This window comes from Pavona decussata, unplaced genomic scaffold (assembly GCF_977016875.1).
Source record: "Pavona decussata unplaced genomic scaffold, jaPavDecu1.1 SCAFFOLD_258, whole genome shotgun sequence".
Taxonomy (NCBI): Eukaryota; Metazoa; Cnidaria; class Anthozoa; order Scleractinia; family Agariciidae; genus Pavona; species Pavona decussata.
The window spans coordinates 58,496-83,127 of NW_028145661.1; the positions used below are offsets into that span (position 1 = coordinate 58,496).

Below are 24,632 nucleotides of genomic sequence, written 5' to 3' on the forward strand. Positions count from 1 at the left end.
TGGTTGTCTAAGCATTATATATTGTGTTGTACATGGAACTAAATTGGAGACATTTAATTGATATTTCAATATTAAGTAACCAAAGTACCCAAGTTTTGCTTTGACTGTGTTTGGTAGAAAGGAATGGCTTAAACCTTAGCATCCAATGTCCACCATGAGATTTTCTTTGTCTTGATAAACATGTCATATATTTGCATTTTTTTATTCCACATGAGTTAACTTCAATTTTTCGCCTTTCAACTTGGCATTCTTCGTGGTCTTCTAATTCCAGTGAACTGTCGTTATAATCACATTATTTTGCTGTGAGAAGAAATCTTAATCTGTATTATATGCATGAACCTTTTTGTTCACAGGTCTTTACCATCTTTGTACATATACATACTCTTTAGAATATTATGCTAAATTCTCCTCAGTGTTCATCAGCATTTCGTTGCTGCTTATAATAGAGAGTTTGTTTGGAAATCATGATAATTTTGTTTGGTTTTATCAACTGATAGAGTACTTTGGCCTCCGTAAAATTATTCAAGAGCTTATGTTGGCTCTGATGTCTGCTGATAAACTTGCAAATCTAAGAACTGAAGCCAGAGTAGACTGGTTACATCCTCATTTGACTGACAGAGCCAACATTTGTATAATTCCTTGAGTGTCTGTGGTTAAGCTCATGGTCTCTTATCCTATAAATCACAGCCCTACCAACTAAACTTATGTTGCCTTCTTCTTTGTTTTTCATGTAGAATCCTGAAGACAGTGAAATCAAAGGTACAAAAACCAAGAATACCAAAGGACGTGTCATAGTGATTGACTCTAGTGAGGACAGTGAGGAAGGTGATGGTAGTTCTTCACAGGCAAGAAACAAAAGACCGACATTGAAGGCCAACCATCAAAGCTCCAATGCGTCCCCCATGCACTATACAACATCGCTGTCACCTGGATTACAACCTGTGTTACATAACAAAGAAACAACTCCGGCGCCAACTGACACGTCCATGTCAGGAGGCCAAGCCAGTTTTGCAGCAGCCCTTCGAAAGTTAGCAAAGCAAGCTAAACCAGTTCCATCGTCAACTTCATCACCCCCTCAATCTGAGAACAGTTCACAGTCTGTGTCACCCAGTGTCTCTGCTGTAAGCACAGGTAAGAGTCTGTTCACCCTTAGTGATATATTTGTGTCTAACTACAGTACCGCTCAATTATAACTTGACAGTCGCGACTCACGGCAGTCGTCGCGAGAATTGAGTATGAAGGATCAAGTCAAGCAGTGAGACTCGATTCACTCAAAAATCAACTTGGTACTTGATGCTCAAACTGGAACACCTTTGTTATTCATACAAGTACATGATTCAAGTTTCAAGTGAACGGCTTACTGTATTTCTTGGGGAAGCAAGACAAGCAGCCTTTTATTGTATGCACAGCACAGTAGATGCTAGCCATATTATATTAATAGCTTGTGCAGTGAATTGAACACTGTAAAGGCGAACACTTTGTTGGGTCATGATAAAAAAAATCAGTTATCACTTTAAGGCGAAAAACCTTTGACAGATACAAATACAGAATGATATACCGGTAGTATTGTCAGAGGTCAATATGTAAGCTCTTCCTCCTAACTTTTTTGTGTTAGCTGTATTAAAAGAATATAATTCCTTTTTGTGTGCTAACTTTCTCATGGGACACAAGGAACAAGTCTTGATTTCCACCCCATTCTCAGATCCTGCAGTCTTGTTCCACCGTGTATGAGCACACACTCATTTTCCCCCAGAGTCAACTTTGCACTTGAACCGTCCCTTACAGTCGTGTTGGAACATTACTGGTATAAACCTTTTATGTAAGGCCTGTTCTTATCAGTGACTGCATTGTTTTTTAAGGATTTTCGAAGCAAATGCCTCTTTTTTTAAACACTTTGTTTGAGTATAGATCTGATTCTCATAAACCACATAAAACAGCTTTCAATGAAAGCATTATTTTCTGGAAATCTATTGCTGAATGGTGGTCAAAATCAAGCCACAGAAGAACCATGCAGCTGTATGGGTTGTGCCAAATGTTGGCCTGTGGTTTCCTCTCCTCTCCTTCCTTTTTGATTAACATGAATTTGGCAGCGCTCTCTGCTCAATTAATGCCATTGTTCTTTTATGAGAGTATAAAGTTTACCGTTGTTTGGGTGCTGATGGCTGTCAGTAAGTGCTGTGAATGAATGCTTATTGGTCAATGTGAATTTTGTTACACCAGTCAGGCCTGTATACTGATTAGAAATGCTACTGTTGGGGTATTTTAAACATTTTCATCCCTAGAAGTTCTCAGTACACAGTTGTCTTTTTGGCTTTGCAAGGTATATTCCCTAGCTTAGCTCAGTCGCACCCTGGAGATACAATGTTCCAGTGAGAGGGATTTCTGTTGTATTCCTGAGAATCTTACTCATCTCATTATCCTTTTAACAGGAATGTCACCATCACGTACGTCACCGTTACCTGGTCAAAGTGATCGTGAAGTGAATACCAAAGAGAGAGGAGATCACCAGAGCCCTACAGTGATTGCTATTCGCACACCTCCCATGCCAAACATTACACCTCTGGATCCAGATCACAGAAATCCTCGAACAGGAAGTATGTACAATAAAGTAACATAATAAAATTAATGTTTTCTAAAACCACCAAAAATTGAAGGAAGAAAAGTTTCAAAGCGCCAATATTTTTAATACATGATATATTATATCCTAATGATAAGCCAATTTGGTTGTCAAATTTTATACAATTGTAGTTATTCTGCCTGGTATCCAGACATTTGCCAGGTTCTTTCTAGAGTTCACCATTGTGGAATTACTGCAAGTAAGAATGTATTGGTGCATAAAAATTGCTATGAATGTGCCACACAAATTTTACGATGGAAGGCTATGTTCCTATTAAAAAGAGAAGTGAATACCTTTTGAGAACATGGTTATATTTTGATAGTAGCATATGCTATTGTGTTGTGTAAGTCTGCAAATCGGAAGCTTTCCGAATTGTAGAATTTACACAAAGTTGGGTCAAGTTCACCATGTCAGGTTGACAAGATCTCAGTCGGCTTTATTCATACCTAAGATCCTTGTATTTCAATTCAAAATGGCTGCTGTGTCTCTCATGCGTGGATTTTCAAGTTTGCAGTTTGTGGTTCTTGGAAGGAAAACACAGGTTTTCAATACTGTAAATCAAAAGAATGACTTCTAAGGAACACTCGGCTGCTTTAAAAGAGGAAATCAGTGAGTTCATAGCGAAGAAATTCCTTTTTTCGAGATTGTGTCAAGGCAAAACATGTGCAATCACAAACAAGATCTGCAAATCATCACATGAGCTGTAGACATTCTCGGAAATTTTTGTGTACTCCTGGAAATCCACTTTACAAAATACTACAGGTTTGAATGTGAATTTTACCGTGCTTTATGTTAAATTGATGGATTTGTCATATTTCAAATAGCTTTGGCGAAATTTTCGAAAAACTTACTCAGTTTAATAGAGTCGAGAAATTGTGCTTTAGTGACTTGCAGTTTGCTTGGTTCAGTTGCCTTCATGTAGCCTCACTCGAGGCGAAAATTGAACAAATTTGCTTTTCAGGCGTGAACACAGGTCTGCCTGAATAAATTTTTCAATTAAGAAAGCTTACTGTCTGTTTATCTGTGTCCCATGATTCACTGAATTTCTTCACCATGCGATCTTGCATGTATGTAAACCATGGAGAGCCAAACCGTATCTATTACTATCCCCTCAACACGTTCAAATTACACTGCACAATTTTGGCACTGACTAGAGCTGGTCATTTACCCCTTTGAATTTTATACATTGCTTTTTTACTGCAATATTCTACAAAAATAAAGCAGTAGCCACATGCAGAATTAGAGAGAAAAAGGTTCTCCTTTCTGTCTATTGTAGGAGAGTTGTTGAACTAATTTCCTGTTGGTGATTGGACACTTGATTCTTGTGACCAGAGTACTCATTTATATAGTGAGAGTAGAAGAAAATTACCATCATTCTTCAATTTAGCTGTAACTTCTTGCCCCTCAAACGAAAAATGCTATGTTAATAGATATATACTCAGCTGTTTGGATGCCAATGCCTGGCCTAACTTCAAAGCTTTTGTACTCTCTATTGTGCATGGACATTTTTACCAGACTGAATTCAGATATCAGTGGCATTAAGCTTGTGTTATGCTAACAATTACTATTATCATGCATGTGTTGTGGTTTAATTTTCTTTTGGTTTAATTTTTTTTTTCAAAACAGTTCAATTTTTATTTTCCTTTGTGCAGTATTCATTACCATAATCAGAGAAAAAGGGAATAAAAATTAAACTGGTTTGTAAAATTTTCAATGAAAAAAAAAAAAAAGGTTTTGAACTACAATGTTCACCTGTTTTGTTTTTATTTCTTCCTAAAGGTGAGCAAAATCGTGACTCTAGTAGGGGTCCCCAGAGGCCAGAAATTAACCACCCCCGTATGGGCCATGAGGTGATGCCAGGTGTTTTTTCATCAGTGCCCAGAGGTAGGGCATCTTTGTTTCAAAAGAAAGCTTGAAAGTAGTTATTTTCATTCTAGAGGCCTTCCCAGTTGATGAATTATGTTGCCTTTAGAAGAATATTTAATTTGAATTGAATCAAATAATATTGTGGCAGCAGGCAGAGGTGTCTTTTCAGTGCTGTGGGTTTGAGGGTGAATTGACAGTATATATGTTGGTCATTTAGTTTTCCTCAGAAGAGTAATTAACTGTTCTTGAGTTAAAATTGAAATTTATTGCAATTTTATTCACTCTCTGGTGTGGAAGTAAGCTATTTGAATAATGAGCCTTGCACTTTTTAGCCTTGTTTATTTTAATTTGGACCATAGCCACCTGTCTGCATATCTGACTACCTTTCCTTTGTAATATCAACCCTGACAAGACTAGACTCATGCACAAATTTGCCCAGTTTACCTACACAAGTTATCTTTGTGGCCCTGGAGACAACTAGGGTAAGCAAGAATCACCGCGCATGAGTTAGTCTCACATTGCAGGTCTTACAAAGTGTAACTTAATGAATTATTTGTACAAGAAGCAAAATGGTTTTGAGGCACTTCTAGGTGAAATTTCAAAGACAGTTCAAAATGTTTTGGAACTGAAACCAAAGGTAAATTTACCTTAAAAGGTAAATTCTGAGTTTAGTTTTGATCATTTGCATTCCACTTGTGAGAATTTCAGTTGCTTAGCAAAGTGACAAAAGGGTAGAATCATAGAAATCTCCAAACACATTCATACCTTATGCCTTTCATTGTTGCTGAATAATTTATAAGATCACTGAGTTGTGGTGGATTTTCTTCAGGCTTTTAAAGGTGATTTGAGTCAGGTAGAAATTCTGTTTTTCCTTTATGTTGCTCACAAAATAACAGAGGTAACATAGTTGTGTTGATAGCAAGGTTAAATTTTGCTCCAAGTTGTGTAAAATTCAAACAATATTTATTCATGTTTGGTAGGGGGCTATTTATAATTGCACAAGGTTTTCACAAGGAAGGAGTTAAAACCATTAAACAGTTTGTTGTGGCCTGGAGTTTCTTTGAGGTTTCTAAGTTATCCTTTGAAGTTAAATTCAAGTTGATTTTGTTGCAAGGTTTTATGTGGGTGCTAGAAGTTTGATCTTAGAAATTCAGGCCTTTGTTTCTCATTAGCAGATAAAACCAAAACACATTTTTATTTGTCTTGAATAGCAGGTCATTGACAATAATGCTACTTATAAATATTCCTACACAAAACTCCTTTGCATCAACATCTCTTGCATTTCTGGTGGAAAATTATGTTGATGTCAATTCATTGTCAATTAATTTGAATGATCAAAAGCGAGTCGCAATCTTCACACAGCTATCTGCCAGGAGTTAATTCAAATAAGGATTTTCTATTTATTTAATGCTATATGTAAATGTTGGGTTGCTTGATGAACATAGATCGAACATATTGTGTCTTGGAGCTAAATTGCATTCTCTTCTGCATTGATTTTGGTTCATAAAACTAAAAAGATAAATTTTCCTTTTTAATGGAGCTTTGATCAGTGCTTTAATCATCTGTAATATGTTTCTCAAAATTATGTTGCTTTTTTTCTGCAAAATACTGTATGTGAAAAGGTAATGATCTGAGTTGATACTCTATTATGTGCTTTATATTTAAGATACTGTAAGCTTTTCTTCTTGCTGAAAGATTTTCATTTTAAAGCAATAAATAAAGTAGACTTAAAACAACAGAAACAGAATTTTACAAAATGTGTATGTCATGAAAATTTATGGCTTTGCTGTGTTATACTGAATCTCCAATTTTTGTTAACTTCTATTCAGAGGGAAGATCATATTAACAATCTACAAATATAGCGTGTTTCAGTGAGGAATTTGTTTCAGTTATTTTAAATGATGCTAACTGAAAATATCTACTAGGTCTGTTTTATTAAGACACCTGAAAAAACCTTACGTTGATCCAATTTTTGTCACCTATTTTTCAGTGATAAAATACAATGTTATTTTGCATTCTTTGTTTTCTAGCTTGTGCAGAATGGTGATGACAAAACCAAACATAAGAAATTCTATTTGAGGGAATAGAGCTCTAAACAATAATTATTGTTGTTTTATTATAGCGTTGGTTGATATTACAGTATTAATAATGTTATTAAAGTATGGACTTTTGACCCTTGTGTGCCCAAGTTTAAAAAAGCAGCAGTAACTGTATTGCTTAAAAGTCTTTTCATTTAAATGATTTCACTTTTTAATTAGCATTTCATGCTGAAAAGTATTTCATTTAAAATGATAACCTGCCCAGATGAAATGGAATTGAAGGTCTAAACTAATGTTTTTATTTTGTCGTAATGTAATTCAGGTCATTCAGAAGTACCCATGCTGTCAGAGCACTACCCTCCAGAGCCCCCACATGCCCCTGTGGCATTTTACCAAGCTTATGGTGCTAAGCCAGACTTACCAATATATGTGCCTCGTGGGGCCCATCCACCTGGGCCACCACCACTCCTGGCCTCCAAGAGAGAAGGTCCAGAAGCTCACATGTTGCCAGCATTCTACCCAACACCTTATCCACCGCCGGTAAGACCATCATAAAGATATTTCTAGTTGGAAATTTATCGAAATTAAATAATAATAATAATAATAATAATAATAATAATAATAATAATAATAATAATAATAATAATTATTTAAGTATTATTTTTAAAACTTCATGACATTTGTTTTTTTTTTCTTTTTCCTTACGAAAACATTGTTTGAAAGTAGTCTCAGATTTTTTTTCTCGCAATCAAATATTTAAAAAAATTATTACTGAAATTTTGCTTGAAAATATTATCTTTTTTTAATCGAAATGAATTGTAAATAGGTTTTTAATAGCTCTTTTAACTTGTAAATAGCAATTTGTGTGGAATGTTTTAATAAAGAATTATTATTATTATTATTATTATTATTATTATTTAATAATAATAATAATAATATTATCATTATTATTATTATTATTATTGGTAGACTGGTGACTTTTAGTTACCAGTCTCCAAGAAAAACGTCCTCAGCTTTTTTGGATTTTTGTTTGCGTGTAACTTTCCGCCATAGCATGACATTCGTGTCGCGAGTTTGAGAATTTTTAAAAATATTTTGGCGAGGGAGCCAAGGTATAATACCCAGGAAGCTCTAGAAAGGATTTGGAATAATTCTGGTGACGAGCAAGATTTTGAAATTGATGAAAGCGAAGCGTATGAGACGGCGAGTGAAGACGAAAGTGACAAGTCTAGTGTTGATGTCTCTTCATCTAGCGAAGAAAATATTGCTCAAGTTTCTGAAGAAAGCAGTAATGATGAAGCTTCTGATGGTGGAGGTGGTGGGAATCGAGTGAACCGTGCAAGGCAAAGACCCCCATGACAACAACAAGCTCCCCTTGTCTGGCAAATGGCACGTGGGACAACATCGCGTGACATTCCATTCGCAGGAAATTCTGGTCTACAAGTACAGAAAGCAGGGTTTGAACCACATGGTTTTTTTTGCCCTATTCGTCAATGATAACTTGCTCAATTGTTTTGTAGCAGAAGCTAATTGCTATGCAGACAAGTTTATACCTGAGGGCAATCTTATAAAGCCAACCTGTATTGCTGATTTCAACAAGTACATGAGTGGGGTTGACCGCACTGACCAGCTACGAGGTACCTTGCAAAACCCTCAAGTGGTACAAGAAGGTGGCCATCCACTTTATGCTGCTTTCAATGCTCAACAGCTTCATTGTTTATCAAAAAGTTGGGGGTCGAAAACCATTCCGGGGATTTCAGCAGCGTGAGGTGATTGCCCTTCTGTTTGAAAATGTAAATGGTGCCGACATGGAGATCTCCAGAGAGGAGAATATCATAAGGCTTACTGAGCATCACTATGTTGCACCAGTTCCAGAGACAACCTCTGAACGAATGCCTCAGAAGAGATGCAGAGTGTGTTTCAAGAAGGGAGTGTGCAAGGACAGTCGCTACCACTGTCCGACCTGTCCAATCAATCCAGGACTTTGTTATTTTCCCTGTTTTGAACTTTATCACAGAAAATTCAATTACTGGGAGTGAACTCACTGTTGATCAGAAAGCACTCCTTAGATTTATTTCTATTGTACACAGTCATTAAATAATTTAGCGAAATTTAGTATGGCAACTTTGAATGTAAAAGCCATTTGTGTTCAGATATTTTTTATTACTAAATGTTCTTGTTCAAAAAGTTATTTTGATAGTTTTTCTGTAAATAATACTAGCCCAAAATATTCAACAATTGTTTAAGTTGCTTCAGATTACTCGTAAAATAATATTTGAAACTAAATAGGCTCAATTTTTTATTTGTATCCCCAAAATTTTGCTAATTGATGCAAATTTTTGTATTCAGATGATATCAACAAGTATCAAATTACAAAAATCAGTAATCACACAAGTTCAAAATAAAGATTTTTAATTGTAATTTCAGAAATGTATACTTTTATTGGGTTATGTTCAATTGCTAAAGAGCTATTTACATTTGATTGGAGGAAACTTTAAATACCTCAAAAAGAGGAAGACAGGCTTGGCACAGGGGATAACATGGGGGCTAGCAGTGAAGGGGTTAAATGCAAAAAAACTCTGACTTGTAATTTTCCACATTATATGAATCTGATGATCAAAAACACTCTCATATTGTGTTGCCCAAGAGGACATCCACACCCATCCCATGGAAAGATTTTGTTTGCCCCCCCCCCCCCTCCCTCCAATTCCTGTGAAAATCTCCTCTTCACCCTGGGAATTTTTAATGACTTCCCACATCTTTTGAGTAGGGATGTTTATTTTTTTTCTGGAATTGTGTATTCAATATTCAGCAAAAGAGAGAAAATGTCTACAATTTGTTGGAACTTACCATAGTATGGAAAGTCAAAAGAAGGTATTTCTAAGTGTGTGGTTATTTTCATAGGTAATGGAGCATCCTGATATGCGATTTAGCACCTGGAGACAGCAGCGGGCAGCTGAACATTTAAGGCAGCAACATGAGCGACATTCCATGCTACCTGATGGCACAATAATAGTGGATCCATTTGACATTTCTGTAGGACATGTTGGAGATGCCACTCGGCATTTGCCACCAGGAAGTGTTGAACCATTTGTTAGGAAGAACTCACCTCATCTGCGATCTGCTGATAATTCTGAATCGCGGGAAACCAGAAAACAGGTTTGATATTATTTTTGCTCTCCTTGTATTTAAGTAAGAAGTATATAATGAACCTGGGAACTATTTCACACTTGTCTAATATGTGGTGATACTCACAAGCAGGTGTGAGGACAGAAATTAATACACTCGTGTGATGAAACCATGGCATACTTAGTCTCTGATTTAATACAGTCAATACAATCAATAGTGACTAATCAGAAGAACTTCTTAAACCTGGATAATTCTCTCTGTGATATTCAAGAACTTTATTGTTGAGTGGAGCTGTCAGTTTTACTCACTTGGTGGAGTGCTGATTTAAAATCAGAAAGGCAGGTCTTAAAATAACTCAGCAGAAAAGTACAGAAAAAGGCTGCCAGGTTAAATATGTTGTGGCTGCATTTCACTACTTTTCTAAGAATATCTGCATATTTTTTTTTTTAATTTTTTTTGCTGAACTCTTGAATATCCAGGAAACAGGGGAATCTACAAAGAAAGATAAAGAAAATGACAGCACTCCTGGAGAGCCAAAACGAAGTTCTACAGAGGGACCACTACAGCGGGCCTTCTACCAGGAGCATAAACAAGGATCCTGTCCTGTTCATGGACATGGTACGCCCTCTGCAGGGACACCAACATCCAGCTCATCTGAGCCACCTAGAAACCACAGCCTTCATGTCCGAGGTGATCATCCCATCCTGGCATCAAAGATGGCAAGACCAGGAGAATACAAAAGAATGTTTCTCCCAGCCCATGAAGTACCTGTGCTTCATCCTTACTTAGTCCATCCCCCTAGAGATGCTCCTTACCCTCTCCACCCTCTAGATGAGAGGCATGCAGAATTTGTGAGAGAACGTGAGAGACAGGTTTGTGAATTAGTATAAAAAATAAATTCAGTGATTATCATTGTTTGTAAAGGCAGCATGTAATGGCACTGATGCATCTGATGTTTACTTAACAAAATATTAATAAATCATTTTTTTCATCAGGAGTTCTTATTACATGAGCGGTTGATGTTTGAACAAAAAGAAGGTCTCCGTGTGGCAGGGGAAGACTGGCCACGCCATCACTTGCAACAGGACAAACCTGCAGGGCTTGGTGTTGTACACTATCCTCAGCCTCTTCACCAACAACGCCTGGAGTCCAGTAATGTATGTAGCTTGATTTAGCTTGTAATGACAATGGAAATAGATGTGGTTAATTGCACACATTGATTACATCTGATGTAATATGTATGAACAGATGTGTATTTTTGTAATATGTGATTAAGCTACGGTGGTGCCCTGATAAGCAACTGGAATTTACTTTGATATGGTTACAAAAAATCAGCAACAACAGCAGCACTTGGAAAAAAGATAGCTGCCCACCTCAGAGAGTGAGCTGTGACCAGACCTGTGACTTGATCTTTCTCCAAGTTGCATGGAAGCCATTTGGTTTGGGTTATATGTTTATCTCTGGCAGTCTTAAAAACCAAAAAGCATTCAGTTGTTAATTACATTTTTCCCAGTATACAAGAACCGATTACAGGAGCTCTGTACCTGATGAAATGTATATTAACACAGTCATTTTCTTGTCTTTTCTTCCTACAAGAGTCCTCTCTCTGTTGAACATCACAAAAGTGACCCAACCTTAGCTCGCTTGGCAGTTGGTAGGGAGGCAGAAAATCTTTACCGAGGTTTTCCATTTCATCCATTTCACCCACCTCCTCCAGAAGCGAAGGGGTTCGGTGATCGTTATGGAAATGAACTTGACATCAGACATCCTCATACTGAAAGTATGAGGAGGTCAGCGGGGCCACCATCAGAGCAACTGGCTGTGCGTGAATCACCGTACTTAGACTCTAATCCCTTTGGCCATGAGGGTTTCCTTAGTGTTGTACCAAGGACGGATAAGGGCAGAGGTGGTGGAGACAGGGAGTGGCAAAGAAGAGACAGAATGGCACTTGTCAATGGGGATTATAACCATGGTATGAGTTAGTTCATTATATTCTCAATTGGTCTGTGGAATAAAATATAGACTGAACTGGCTGTAATTGTACCTTTACTGTGTATCTTATTTTAGGAAATTAATGCTTGCACGTGTTTATTTCTCACGATTTTTATTTGAAATTAATGTGCCTTTAAATGAACATGAATTGAAGAGAAAGTTAGATTGAAATAAAAGACATTCATGTGAAAGAGTACTGAAGTAAAACCTCCAAATCAGGGAAATTAGCTTTAGTTGAGAGCTATCATATTCTAGCAAGATAGTACATGTAGAGTAGGGTATGTTGATTCAAAAGGCATTTAGTGGAAAAAAAGTCATCTCTGAAATTGAAAATTTAACTTAAAGTCAAAAATTAATGAAATAAATTTGCATTTATTTCATGGAGCATTAATTTCATATAATTATTAAGGTATATGGTGACATCTGTTCTCACCTCATTGGTTCCTCTGTAATTCAGCTTTGCATTGGAGTAAAGTGGCCCCAGAATTATTACAGACTACAATAATACTATTGCCATCGGCAGCAAGTAAAAATCAACATTTTGGAGTCATCATGACACCATTTTCAAGTTGTTCATCGTTGTTATAATTATAGGCATTGATGTGACTTCTCTAAGTCAAGGGTGGACAAATTTGAACAAAATGATTAAGGAAAATTCAAATGCAGTAAAATTAGTATTAATTTGAAAACAGGGCAGCAAACTTGGACATACAAAGACAAGGTGCAAATTTTGACAGCTGCTGTCCAACACTGAATGGCCCATTCCTCACTCCAGAAACTATGAGAAGACTGTTGTGAGTGAAGGATTATGGGATCATTTGGGTAGACAGGTGGAAATTGTGCCAATAAATAAGTGCATTTCTCAGCAGTCAGTTGTACAGGAAATACTCTTTTAGGCGAAAACTATTTATAGCAGAAAATGCAGAAAAATACGCTGCCTTATTCGTTGGTGCGAAGTCCATCCGTTTACCTAAATAATCCCACAATCCCTTACTCATACAGTTTTTTCACAGTTTCTGGAGATGGGAATTGTAGCTATGAAATACCTTCTTTAAAGTTATTATGTGTTTGAGCCTCAATGTCAACTTTCTACCAACATTTGTGTTATAGATGGGCAGAGACCAAAGTCATCTGAAGGGTCTTCACCCAGCCTGCCTAAAAGAATAAAAGTTGAAAGAGTTTCTGAAGAAATTCCAGTTAAAGTGACAAACAAGATAAGGCATGATCCTTCTAAACTGAGATTTCTTGAGGGACTAGGGCTGGTCACTGTGGATAGAAAGAAAGGTAACCTTTATTTTATCATATCCAACTGAACAATTATTTTTATGATTTTCACCCAGCTTTCTGTAAAATTCTAAATACAAGCCTAGGGCTTGAAAGTACTCTAACTTTTGGTTTCAAATTTAGTTGGGCTTGCCAGCAAAAGTAGGTTAAAATAGCATGAAACACTTTGAAGTTGACTGCCTAAACACCTATTGAAAAAAAAACAAAGAAGGAGAGAGGTTATTTCTGTAAATATGCTGATAACACTTGTTAACAAATAGAAGAGCGGTCAACTTGAAAATTAACAGTTCTGAGAAGTAAGGGTGGCAGAATGCCATATACTGTACTAATAATTATATATAGCTTAATTATAGCTTACATGGATGATACCGAAATGAGTGAGTCTGCTATACTAAGTTGTGTTGACATGCATGCAGAGTAGCAAATTTATCACCACCTTGTAAGCTGATAGTGGAGTTGTGCTCAGTTGTTATTGGGTTATACATGGTTTTTTTTAACCCTTGTGAGAAACCATTTAATGCTGGGTAGACCAAAACAAGCAGATCAGCCTTGTCACCAAGGAGAATAGTGCCAGCAATAGCCTGACAAGCATACATTTCTTTGCAGAAATAAGCCAAGGAGAGCCAACCTTGAAAAGAAAGTATGAAGATGATCATGGCAATGAAAATGGTGTGGATTCATCTAGCAACTTGACCACTGATGAGGATCTTAATGGTGGTGATGATCGCGATAGTAATGTCAGCACCGCAGCAGCTCCTCTTCCAAGCCAGGAGGTCAGTCTCTTCTTCAAGCCTGACAGCAAAACTGCCATTTTGACTATTTCAACAACAGCATAATTCCTCAAAGTATCCACCCTTTTACAAAAATTTTCCCAATAATTACTGCCTCAAATAACCACTCTGAACCCATCTCCTTTGCACTAAATTAAACCCAGAGGATGATGGCAAGACTGAATTTATATTCCACAAGCTAAGACCATGGGTTAAATATCATTAATGGTATCTCTGCCATTATTTGAGCTGAAAGACATTCAATGTATTGGAATAATTATCCTGGTAACATAAATTATAGTCGTGCTTATCCATGTATGCCTTATTCAACAGAAACTAGATTTCATGGCAAAACTTGGTCTGCTACCACCCAACAAAAGGCAAGGTCAGTACATCACTTGACATCATTGTTGTAATGTTCAATATATCATTTTTAATGCTAGGTTAATTAAGACTATTATTTTAGACATTACCTTCCCATAGTACTGTAAATGTTCAGCACCATTATTAAGCTTGGAAGAAGGGAGTAGTGAAAGTAGGAGACAAAAATAGCCACCTCCATCTGTTTCTCTTTACGTTTTCTCCATTTGGAAATCTGATTTCATGCTTAATTAACTACTAACAGAAATTGACACTTTAAAGTTATACCATTTTTTTGTTATCATTTCAAGTTGATTAAGATGGATGAATTGGAACCATTTTAGATGAAAATCCATATTTGTTCACTTTAAAGTAATTTTGTACATAAAATTATGTTTCTTTTAGAACTGGAACAGTCTTATGAGATAAAGAGAAGTGAACGAAAGAACAGGAAAAGTAGAGGACGGCCCCCAAAGCGTGCACGCAGGGATAAAGAGGTGACAATACGAAATGGCTGTTTGCAACACTATTGCCTTACAATACAACATGTTAATGTAATGTGAAATTTTTAATTAAAGTTAACACTCTCTGTACTCAGTGGCAAAAGTTACAGTCAATCCACGTCATGTGTGACCAGTATTTCCAAGAATGAAATGAACATTCAAATTCCTTGTTGTAATGTCTGGCATTTGAATGGAATATAAAACATTTCTCTGGAAATCTTTCTGAAAAAGACGCATTAACTGGAAAAAAGGTTCAAAATACTTGGGAAACAAATTATTACTGTTCTTAAAATACTTAATGCTGAAATGTAAAGAAAATTTATAGCTTTATACTGTCAATGAACTAGGGGAATTTTTATGGGAACTCTGAAGTCTTGTTGGCGATGTTTAAAACTGACATGTAAATTTCAAAACTGTGTTCAAATTTTAAAAAATAATACCAGTCATGCATGCGTGACATGGATTGACTGTTATAACGTTGTGCCATTAATCACTAGTACATACAGTATCCACTCTTTCCTTGGTTTATCAGGGAAGGAACTTGCTTATGGTTTGCAGTGAGTGAAAAGCTGATTTATGCCATCCTTTTGTTTGTAGAATGACAGAGACTCCGACAATAGTCAAAGTTCTTTGGACCCTGATGCAATAACAGGACCAATAACCCGACAAAAACAACAACTCCTACAGGAACAAGAAAAGAAAGAAAACAGAAGCAAGGATGCTGAAAAACAGCAACCAGTTACAATAAAAACAGAGGAAGGAGAGAAAAGGACTTCTTCATATCCCTTTGATAACAGGATCTTTCGGCGCAGCAGTGATGAAAGATATCAACAAAACCCTGATATGAGTAATACCAGTAATCAGCTTCCCCCTCGTCTAACACTTCAGTCCTTGACTAATATGGAAGATCCCTTTAGTAATATAAGTGCATCACAATTTCGACCACCATATCTTCGGCATACAGGGCTGTTGTCAATTTCACATGATCATGGTGGTGTCGCACCTCATGTAAGACAAGATCATCGGACTCAACCAATTAGACCTGAGCCCTTGAGAAGTACAGGAATTTCTCTTAGTGAACAAGAAACAAGGGACTACCTTTCACAACGGTCACCAGGAATACAAAGTCATCAGTTTGGGTCCTTGCCTCTAATGGAACAAGTTGGGAGTAAAAACAAACAAGTGACACCTCTAACTAAGGTAAGGTTTGTTGTTAGACAGGTTATGTAAAGGTCATACTAATATGCAGTTAACTAGAAATTTGTGTGGTGAGCTGTATGCTGAGTCTCAAGTTATGACACAAGAACACAGTGGAATGGTAAAAAAAAATTAATGTAGTGTTTGTCATGTGTCATTGTCACTCTGACTGTGTAAAGAAATTATTGAAGTAAACAGCTTACTGTCCTTCGAGTGTGTAGTCAGGCAATGTTTGGTCTCACTAATAGAAATTTCATGTTCTTGTATCATCATTTTTAGGATGTGACGAACAAATCATCTGAAGAAAGGGATACATACAAGTGGTCAGGGGTAGAAGCTGTCATGAAGTCATATTACATGTATGCTGCAGGTGAGTTTCTGCAATTCAAAATAACTTGTAAGTAACTACTGTACAGTAATAATCTACAGCTTAAGAACTCAAACTGCCACTAATGTATGAGTAGAGTAGTGGAACTGGCACAGACTCTATTTTATGCGTTAAGTCTAAGCAACAACCGTGGACGATAACCCTGCTGGTATACTTTGGATCAATTGTTGACCTGATCGGCTTAACAAATATAAATGATAAAAGAAGCAGAGACCGATACAACGTAGAATTATGTTTTAAAGGTTACTATATTTCGGCTGGCCAAACCAGCCTTCTTCAGGTATAATGAGAATTTGCATTGGGACATACGCTTATATAACAAATATTTGCGCAATAGTGGAACTACACTTTAGTTTTACGTAGTTCCGCTATTGCGCAAATATTTGTTATATGTCTCTGCTTCTTTTATCATCTATTTTTATACCTGCCAACTTTTTCTGAGTCAAATGCGTGAGATTTTTGTCTCGTCATGACCGGGATTTCCGAAAACGTCCGAACCACTTCCGAAGATTTCCCGATGATTTGCGAAGACTTCCGAACGTTGCCAAAAATGTCCGAAGATATTCCAATGACCTTTGAACACTAACGATTTGAACGGATTGTGGACATTTGAAAGCTTTTGCAATTGTTAAAAAGAGGAAAGAAATAATACATAACAAATCTGAAATGAAATGAAGTTTTTTTACAACAACTCGTCCGGATTTGTGAGTCAGGCGTGAGAAATTGGCCTTGATGCGTGAGATCGATGTCTTTAGTCAGCAGGCGTAAGACTCACGCATAATGCGTGAGAGTTGGCAGTTATATATTTTCAGCAGTCTTCTTGGGATTAGACTTATCTTTTCTGCTGTCTCCAATGGATTAGACAGTAAAAAGGTCACCATACTGTAAACAGGGTTATAACAGTGACTGATTTTTTTTTTTTTACACCACATAATATGATGGTATCTGGAATGTATCTCCACAGTGGTTTGTTGTTAGTTGAGATAACTGGTGTTGTTTTCTTGCAGGATGCAACATCTTTGGTCAGTAATAAAAATACATCATCATCCTTATATGTGGATGTTGTTTCAACAGCCTTGAGTTCCCCCATTTAATTTTGTTTTATACAAATAATTAGTGTAGCTTCCATGAAAAATTGTTGATTGTGACAAAATGATTGAAACGTTTTTTCATTGCTAAACAATTTGCGTTTGCCATATTGCAGTCTGTGCCTTTAGTTTCTGAGTAAAGCTTTATTTCAGTGAAGTCTACCGTAAGATTGCACCTCAAGTGAAGCAAAAAAGTGCTATTTCAAACAAAGAAACACAAATCAGATACACGTAACACCTGCCAGTTAAAAATAATTCAATCATTTTGTCATTTACAGTAATTTAGTGTAAAAATATGAATTTGTCAAATGAATGCTAATTTTGCTTCTATTATTATTATTTTCACAGAGAGGGGTCTGGAATTAGGTGTACTCCAAGACAATGCTGATCTGTTGAAGTCACAAAATGTTTCCCTAAATGAAGAGGCACAAGCCCTTAGTCTTCAAATGACAGTATGTTTGACAATGAATACTGTACCGGATTGGTTAGCATAAATCAGTTTATGCCCAGACAATGTACAATTTCCATAGGTTTGAGGAATAAGGGGAATCTTTTGTCCTAAAAAAATGTAAAATTTACATGCAGTTGTCATACAAAATCACAAAAATCTGTTCCAATGGTGTCCACAACTTGTTTAGAGCACAGAGCATCATTTTCTCCTCAAACCTGACATGAGAATCTAAATCTGTCTCTTGTAAATTCTTACTTTCATTAAAACCATTTTCAACGTGGCTGCACTTTCCTTGAACAAGGTGATATTCCAAGTCAACAGTGAGATTACAAAATTTGGTTAAAATACATTGTCAACAGTGGAGCATAAATCATACATTCAAAATATAAATTTTTCAGGCTGAGTAATTCAGCAATTGAACGAGCTGTGTTGGTACAGTGAAGCGTCAGTAGTTCCCTGTGACTCATGTGGGTTGTGCCTTGCATGGGTACAAGAACCAACATTTCAAATGCCAGTTTATATGAAAACTATGTGCAGGAAATGTAACTTTGTTCTCGCGTTCTGTCAACAAATAACAATATTCCCATTGATTTGCTTGTTTTCAGAACCTTGTTCAAGCAAAAAAGGAGCTTCTTGAGGAGAAGACCACACTAAGACAAGGCCTAGACAAACTCCATTTCTTCATTGAAAGTTTAAAAAGATAATATATTTGTAACATAGATGATGTAAGATTCTATATTTAAGAGCTACTCTTATTGCATTTCGCTAGCAAATGTTTCGCTCTCTTCCATTATGCACTGACACAATAGTGTCACAAAACTCTCCAATTTAAAATATTAAAAGTTCAGACATTGTTAACATATTTTTTCGCTTCAAAAGATTTCTATGCTGTATGCAAAGCTTAATTTTACCCATGGTTTTGGAGAATTGTTTGTTAGCTAGATAATTTAAGGAAAGTTTAAAATGATGGAAAATTTAAATAAAATTCTATTTAAAATGTTTAGTCTGCTTCTTGACTTCCCGTAGTCACCATTGGTTCAAATATTTGTTGTGTCCTCTTTAGCACATAAAAGTAAAGAAATGAAGACAAAGGACTACCAAAATTAATGTTCCTTTAATTCCAAGGATAAGCAATCCACCACTTGTCAAAATTTACTGGTACACTCTGAAATAATCTGCACGTAGTAGCCCAAGCATTCTGAAGGTTACAATGTCAGACTTTTGCAAAGACTTCTTGTCTCAAAGCAACTCCACTTGTCTGGTAGCATGATTATCTGATGACAGAAGTACTCCTTTACAGTAGATTGCTGGTAGATGTGCAACAAAGCTACTACTTATTATTTTGGTCAAAATGGAAACTAGAGAAACCAAGTTTTGATCTATTTGTTTTGTCAAGTGTTGCTTGGATTTTCAGCAACATGGCATCTCAAGTTGTGCATGTGGTCAAGGGCTTGTGTGAGAAATGGGCGAATCATGTTGACCTCCATCAGTGATAGATCATCAAGCTGCAAAGCAAGAAAAATAAAATGTTATTTTAATATATTTATAAGCAACGCAGGTTTAGATGTTATGCCTCTCCTCAACCCAGTGCAAAATTAGTATTACTGATTGGAATTACAGAAACAGGGCCCCGGGAATGTACCAAAAGGTTGAACAGGGTCGAAAACCTAGTGCTTCCTACAAGGTGCAAATTACTAGAATTTTCTTAAATTTTCATGTTCTACTGAAACTGTGTAAATATTAGGTGTAGAAATGCATAAATACTACACTGGTACTGACCCTGGCATAGACCTCTTGCTGGCTGACCATGATATCAATGGATTTTCTAAGCTTAGCTATCCGCAAGTCCCAGATGTCTTTAATCAGTGTGCGTACTTCATCTGCATGGGGAATGTCATCAGCTGCACTGAAAAAAAAAAAAAAAAAGAAAAGGACACAAGGATGGGTTAATCTTATCAACAGAACTGCTATGTAGAGGAACAGTGAAAGCAGAAACTCAGCAGTGCTTCAAACTGACAGATCAAATTTTACGTAGTCACGTGTTGTATGTACCAAGGCCTTACATACAACATATCAGTACTTGGACATAAATCAGTTGTATGAACAATATCATCGGCCCATGTATAGACCTTTGTCCCATACATCAAAAACAAATTTCACAATTTAACTGTCAAAATTTCTGCACACTGATTGGCCTGTAGCTACTGCCTACAAGAGTGCAGACAATAAAAATGATGTCAGATGTAACATGCACGCTTTCACAAGGGGAATACAGCCAATTCCATTTGTATTTTTTCCATGTTACTGTAAAAAACAAATCAATAGCAGTTTTCTATGGTCTATATTCTTACAGACAATAAAATGACGCCATAAATAAAATGACAATGAAACCACTCACCGGTTCCACTCGAGTTTTGTACATTATTTTTATGGCGTCACTCTACGGTCTATAAGAGTAAAGAGCATAGAAAACTGCCATCGACTTAATAATAATTATTAACTTGATGGCAGTTTTCTACGCTCTATAATTACGATAAGCTGGACTACAAATCATACATCATGTTAAGTCATAACCTTACCAAGCATAACAACAACAAATGTAAAAACAAATAATCTTTAGACATGAACTGTTTAACCGTTGTTGGCAAGCTAGAAATTTGAGACAGTAACAAAGTAGTTGATTGATTCTTTTGATGATCCTGACAGTTAAGGGAAATTTCAATTTTTTAATTTTTAGGATTCAATGAGCTTTAAACTGGCAAACGTATGTCATACCAGTGCACATGGTTCACTATTTCAAGGGGTATGGTTTTTAAGCCATTTTGATGAGAAAATGGATAAGAATTAACTTTGTTGGTCTGAAAGTCTGAAAACAGATATGGATTTTACAAACCTGGCCCCAGTTGTTCAAAGTGGGGATAACTTTATCAAGCAGATAAAATGTATTGGTTGGAGTAGATTTTATCTGCTGGAAAGTGATTTATTAACTGGATAGAGTTATCCGCTGTTTGAACAACCAGGGCCTGGTGTGAAACAAGTATTGGAAAAGGCTCTGGGTTTGGAGAACTGGCTGGCACACCCCTTCCAAAAAATTCAGAAGTGTCTCCTCCTGGGAAAAGAACTAACAATTTTATCAAAATCATATGTGGCTTCAGATAATTATACAGTCAACTCTCTTGTAAGTGACCACCCTTGGGGCACAGCAAAGTGGTCGCTTATGGGAGGTGGTTGCTTACGGGAAAGATCAACAGATTTTTTTCAAATGAAATAAGTTTCGGGAAAAGTACAGTAGAGTGCACAGTACTTGTCAAGGTGTCTCGTGTTATGCTTGTACTCAGCAGTCTGGTGTAGCATCATTAAAAATTGAACTTTTTTCACTTCTGAGTAATATGTGATTATGTTGGATGGTTGCTTACAGAAAACAGAAAACAAACGAATATGTCAAATTTCTGGCCTAAAAAGTGGTCACAGTCCCTTAAGAAATTTGAGTGGTGGTCGATTACGAGAGAGCTCTTTTTAGCTGAGAAACAAAATGGTTGTTTACGAAGTGGTCGCTTACAAGAAGTGGTCGCTATGAGAGAGTTGACTGTAGCTCAGTGGTAGAGCAATTACACCGGTATCACAAAAGTCATGGGGTTCAATTCCACTGACACCTGATTTGTTATTCAGGCTAAATTTGCAGCTGCTTTTTCACTCAACAACAAAGATGTTTCTTTTTTGTTACCTGTTAAGAAGAAGGGAAGCAACTTCCATGTAGTGTTTAGACGGCATCTTTGTGAAATACTCTGCTTCTTTCTCCTTTTCTTTCAGTTCCTGTAGCTTTTCTGTAAAAAAGGTAGTCACCTTTGTAAAGACTTTAAGAGTTGTCCTAGTATGGTCTCCTTGTCTGTTTGCAACAACAAGAAATGGAGCCTACAGAAGACTGACACAGAAACCTCTCACATAACAATCTACGACAACCACCCTTAGTATAACAAAGACCTTCATATCTTCATATCCACTATCATTTTTCCTGTACACCCAAGAGACATGTACACCCAAGAGACTCGGCCACCACTTCTCATGCTTTTGCAAAAATAATTTTTCACTACATGAAACTGGCTACATGAAACAATATGCCTGTCATCAAAAAATTGAAACAACAATAGAATGTGTAATCTTACCAACATCCATCCAATCAGGAGGCTGGATTCTACATTTCCTTCTCTGTTTCAAAAAAATTGCTACCCATAGAGGAACTTCAGTTGGCAGAGATGCATTAAACGGCCCAATATCTCCCTATAAACAAGTCATTCTCACATTTCAATAAATATTGAGTGTATACAGTTCTGTAACTAAAATAAATAAATACCTCTTACTGAGTTCGAGGTCCATACTGTCAGTTAAGGACTGAGTTTTTTCTCGTTGATTTATGGCCCATGGTGATGCGCTTTGTGCTTGGGCCATAAATCAACGAGAAAACACAAGGAACCGTAACTTACAATATGGACTGAGAAAACAAGGTTAGTAAGATATGTATTATATCTCTGAGGTTAATTGGGCACATGGAAAAGGAAACTAGTGAATTTAGCGGGCCGTACAGTGAAATATGGCCCGCAAAATTGACTAATCACATTGTGCGTACTGAGATATATAATAATAATAATGATGAAATTATTATCCATGCATTTACGAATGTTGACCTACAGTTTAACCCGCAAAGAATGTTGGTAAATTTACTGTACCCAGGCTCCTTGCGGCCAAATTTACGCTTCGCATTTTCCCGGGATTTTCACAGCAATCAAGTTGTTGAAATGAGTCTATTTCAGTTTGGGTTTTCAAGGAAAAAGCGAAAGAACGATGAAAGCTTAAGCTTAAGCTTAAGGTTGGAGATGGACAATAAACGGCGAGCGAAGCGAGCCGGCGATTTTTTGGGCAACTAAAAAATACGCTAGGCAACAAAAAATAGAGACCTGGTTGCCCAAAGGGCAATTTAGCAGGAAAGTTAGTGTCGAATACTGAAGCCTGCACAGAATGCGCAGACCGATTAAAATGTTGCCAAACAGGGGTGGGATGATGATGTTTGTACATCGATAACGATGATGGGTGTGGGATACTTACTTTGTGTAAGAAGTTTTGCGAATGAGCCTTTTCCAGGCCGGGGGTGGGTGGGGGACATTTTTCAAATATTATTGCAAATTATTGCAGAAAGGGGTATAAATTTTCTTTCAAAATTATTCTGGTTGGTAAAACATTTCTATACACTAGATTTTTTAAGAAAACCATCCCGCCTCTCCCCAGGTAAACGATCAGTCCTCAAATAAGTCACAATGGGTGTATTTGTTTGGGAAAACCAAATCTGGATTTTGTGATCTGTTTGCAGATAATGTTTCTTAGGAAATCTGAAAATGGATTTCAGATCCAAGAAATTTATCCATCGGAAGTATTTTGAAGATTAATCCAGATATAGATTTCTATAGATGTGTTTTTTAGGAAAACCAAAACTGAATTAGTAAAGAAGTTCTAATAAACTAAAACCGCGGTACGAATCCAAATTTTAGGCGCTCACACTTGTTCAGAGTCTGATTTTCCTTTCAAACAACATTTTCCTGCACACTTTGAAAAAAACAGTTCATTGAATACTTATTGCTCTTTTTGCTTTGAATAGCATGAGTACAGAGCAAAACATAGTCAACTGCTTTAACTTGTTTCTACCCTACACGGCAAAAGACTTTGGTATTTCTATGCAGAAATGGTATAGTTTAATGCCTGCAATTTGTAGTCCCTTCCCAACAAAATTCCTGTGCGAAGCAAAAATCCTAGGTGGTTGCTATGACAACAATTCTGTACTTGCCTTTACTGTTTTTTTCGGAACATTTTTTTTTTCCAGAACATGAAATCCCAGAAATCTGGATCACTTAGATTTTCCCAAATGAAAACAGTAAAGGTAATTATTTTAAAGAATCACATTAAAAATGGTGTAAGTCTTTGATTGTTTGATAGTTATCGGTGAGACATTTCAAAGCTTTGGAGCATAAAAAGAAAAAGCCGGTTCTCCATAGGAAGCAGTATATAGTAGTAATGCAATATTGCAAAGTGATTCACCAGCTGGTAGTAAATTCACGTACTGAACTGAGCACTTTATTTAAACACGATGGAGTATTCAGCAGAGCTGGTGGGGTCGTGTATTTACACATAAAATAAAAGTAAATAGAAATTAAGTATTAACATCAAATCACAAACCTAAAAATATGTTTAAACGATATGCTATATACATTAAAACTGTGGCTTCAAATTCCTAATAGTATATACAATCATCGTCTTACAATCATCGTCAACGTACAGTGTAGGCTGAAGGGTTCAAATCAAGTTCATAATCTTAGAGAGCGGAAATATTACTTCGCGGCCAATCTTAACTTATGCGATGGGTTTTATCACAAACTATAGTTTTCCATATTGGTTAAAGAAAAAAAGTCGAAAAGTTGTGCGGCGCTTTAATACTTCAAACACCTCGTAAAATGTTTCGTTTCCCATTGCCCGGCGGTAGTCGGTAGACCCAAGCCTCGCTTGGATTTGTTAATTTCTAGATCTCCTTTTTTTAACCGAGCGACCTACTTTACGGAGAGAGAGGGCGATGTATGGGAAACGAAACATTTTATGGGGAGGGAATTCCACTGCAGGCTAGATAAGATAACACAGTTAATTACATACCCCGATCAAATAAATCTTGTTCTCAGAAAAGTTCGTCAAGATGGAGATTTTTTCCTTTTCTGCGATGAATTCCACTTCTGACGGATCCATTATTAGATAACCGATGAAATTTCGTTTATAGTAAACGGTAAAACGCAATTTTAAGCTGCTACAAGCGATAAAACCTTCGGTAAATTATGTCGCTTCTTGGCCGCCATATTTTCCCGCTCAAAAATGATTCTAGCTACCAGTCTTTGTCATCTTTTTCCGGATCACATA

At 36.6% G+C, this 24,632-nt stretch overlaps 2 protein-coding genes across 2 annotated transcripts in view; one reads left to right on the forward strand and one right to left on the reverse strand.

Annotated features, from left to right (window-relative positions):
* The window catches only part of LOC146456288 (uncharacterized), a 29,458-nt gene extending 10,775 nt beyond the window's left edge, over nucleotides 1-18,683 (forward strand). Inside the window, exons 2-17 of the mRNA XM_085093237.1 lie at nucleotides 735-1,131; nucleotides 2,430-2,594; nucleotides 4,397-4,501; nucleotides 6,845-7,062; nucleotides 9,427-9,681; nucleotides 10,131-10,523; nucleotides 10,647-10,808; nucleotides 11,248-11,623; nucleotides 12,754-12,927; nucleotides 13,534-13,700; nucleotides 14,031-14,082; nucleotides 14,463-14,554; nucleotides 15,158-15,760; nucleotides 16,037-16,127; nucleotides 17,582-17,685; nucleotides 18,290-18,683. Coding sequence (XP_084949363.1) covers nucleotides 735-1,131; nucleotides 2,430-2,594; nucleotides 4,397-4,501; nucleotides 6,845-7,062; nucleotides 9,427-9,681; nucleotides 10,131-10,523; nucleotides 10,647-10,808; nucleotides 11,248-11,623; nucleotides 12,754-12,927; nucleotides 13,534-13,700; nucleotides 14,031-14,082; nucleotides 14,463-14,554; nucleotides 15,158-15,760; nucleotides 16,037-16,127; nucleotides 17,582-17,685; nucleotides 18,290-18,388 — 3,453 coding nt within the window. The 3' untranslated portion in view covers nucleotides 18,389-18,683. The remainder of the gene's footprint in view (nucleotides 1-734; nucleotides 1,132-2,429; nucleotides 2,595-4,396; nucleotides 4,502-6,844; nucleotides 7,063-9,426; nucleotides 9,682-10,130; nucleotides 10,524-10,646; nucleotides 10,809-11,247; nucleotides 11,624-12,753; nucleotides 12,928-13,533; nucleotides 13,701-14,030; nucleotides 14,083-14,462; nucleotides 14,555-15,157; nucleotides 15,761-16,036; nucleotides 16,128-17,581; nucleotides 17,686-18,289) is intronic.
* A 96-nt stretch (nucleotides 18,684-18,779) lies between these two features.
* LOC146456290 (DNA replication complex GINS protein PSF2-like) lies at nucleotides 18,780-24,606 on the reverse strand. The gene is made up of 5 exons (XM_085093240.1): nucleotides 24,375-24,606; nucleotides 21,848-21,962; nucleotides 21,409-21,508; nucleotides 19,464-19,590; nucleotides 18,780-19,189 (listed from the first exon to the last, which is right to left on the reverse strand). Exons 1-5 carry the CDS (start codon nucleotides 24,462-24,464, stop codon nucleotides 19,076-19,078), a joined length of 546 nt encoding a protein of 181 aa, XP_084949366.1. The 5' UTR covers nucleotides 24,465-24,606; the 3' UTR covers nucleotides 18,780-19,075.
* Between the last annotated feature and the right edge of the window lie 26 nt (nucleotides 24,607-24,632).

Coding starts and splice junctions, on each gene's coding strand:
- LOC146456290 (XM_085093240.1), bottom strand. CDS start 24,464: ATGGATCCGTCAGAAGTGGAATTCATCGCAGAAAAGGAAAAAATCTCC. Junction 21,509..21,847: donor TCCTGATTGGATGGATGTTG/GTAAGATTACAC, acceptor CCTTTTTTACAG/AAAAGCTACAGGAACTGAAA. Junction 19,591..21,408: donor GCTTCCCTTCTTCTTAACAG/GTAACAAAAAAG, acceptor TTTTTTTTTCAG/TGCAGCTGATGACATTCCCC.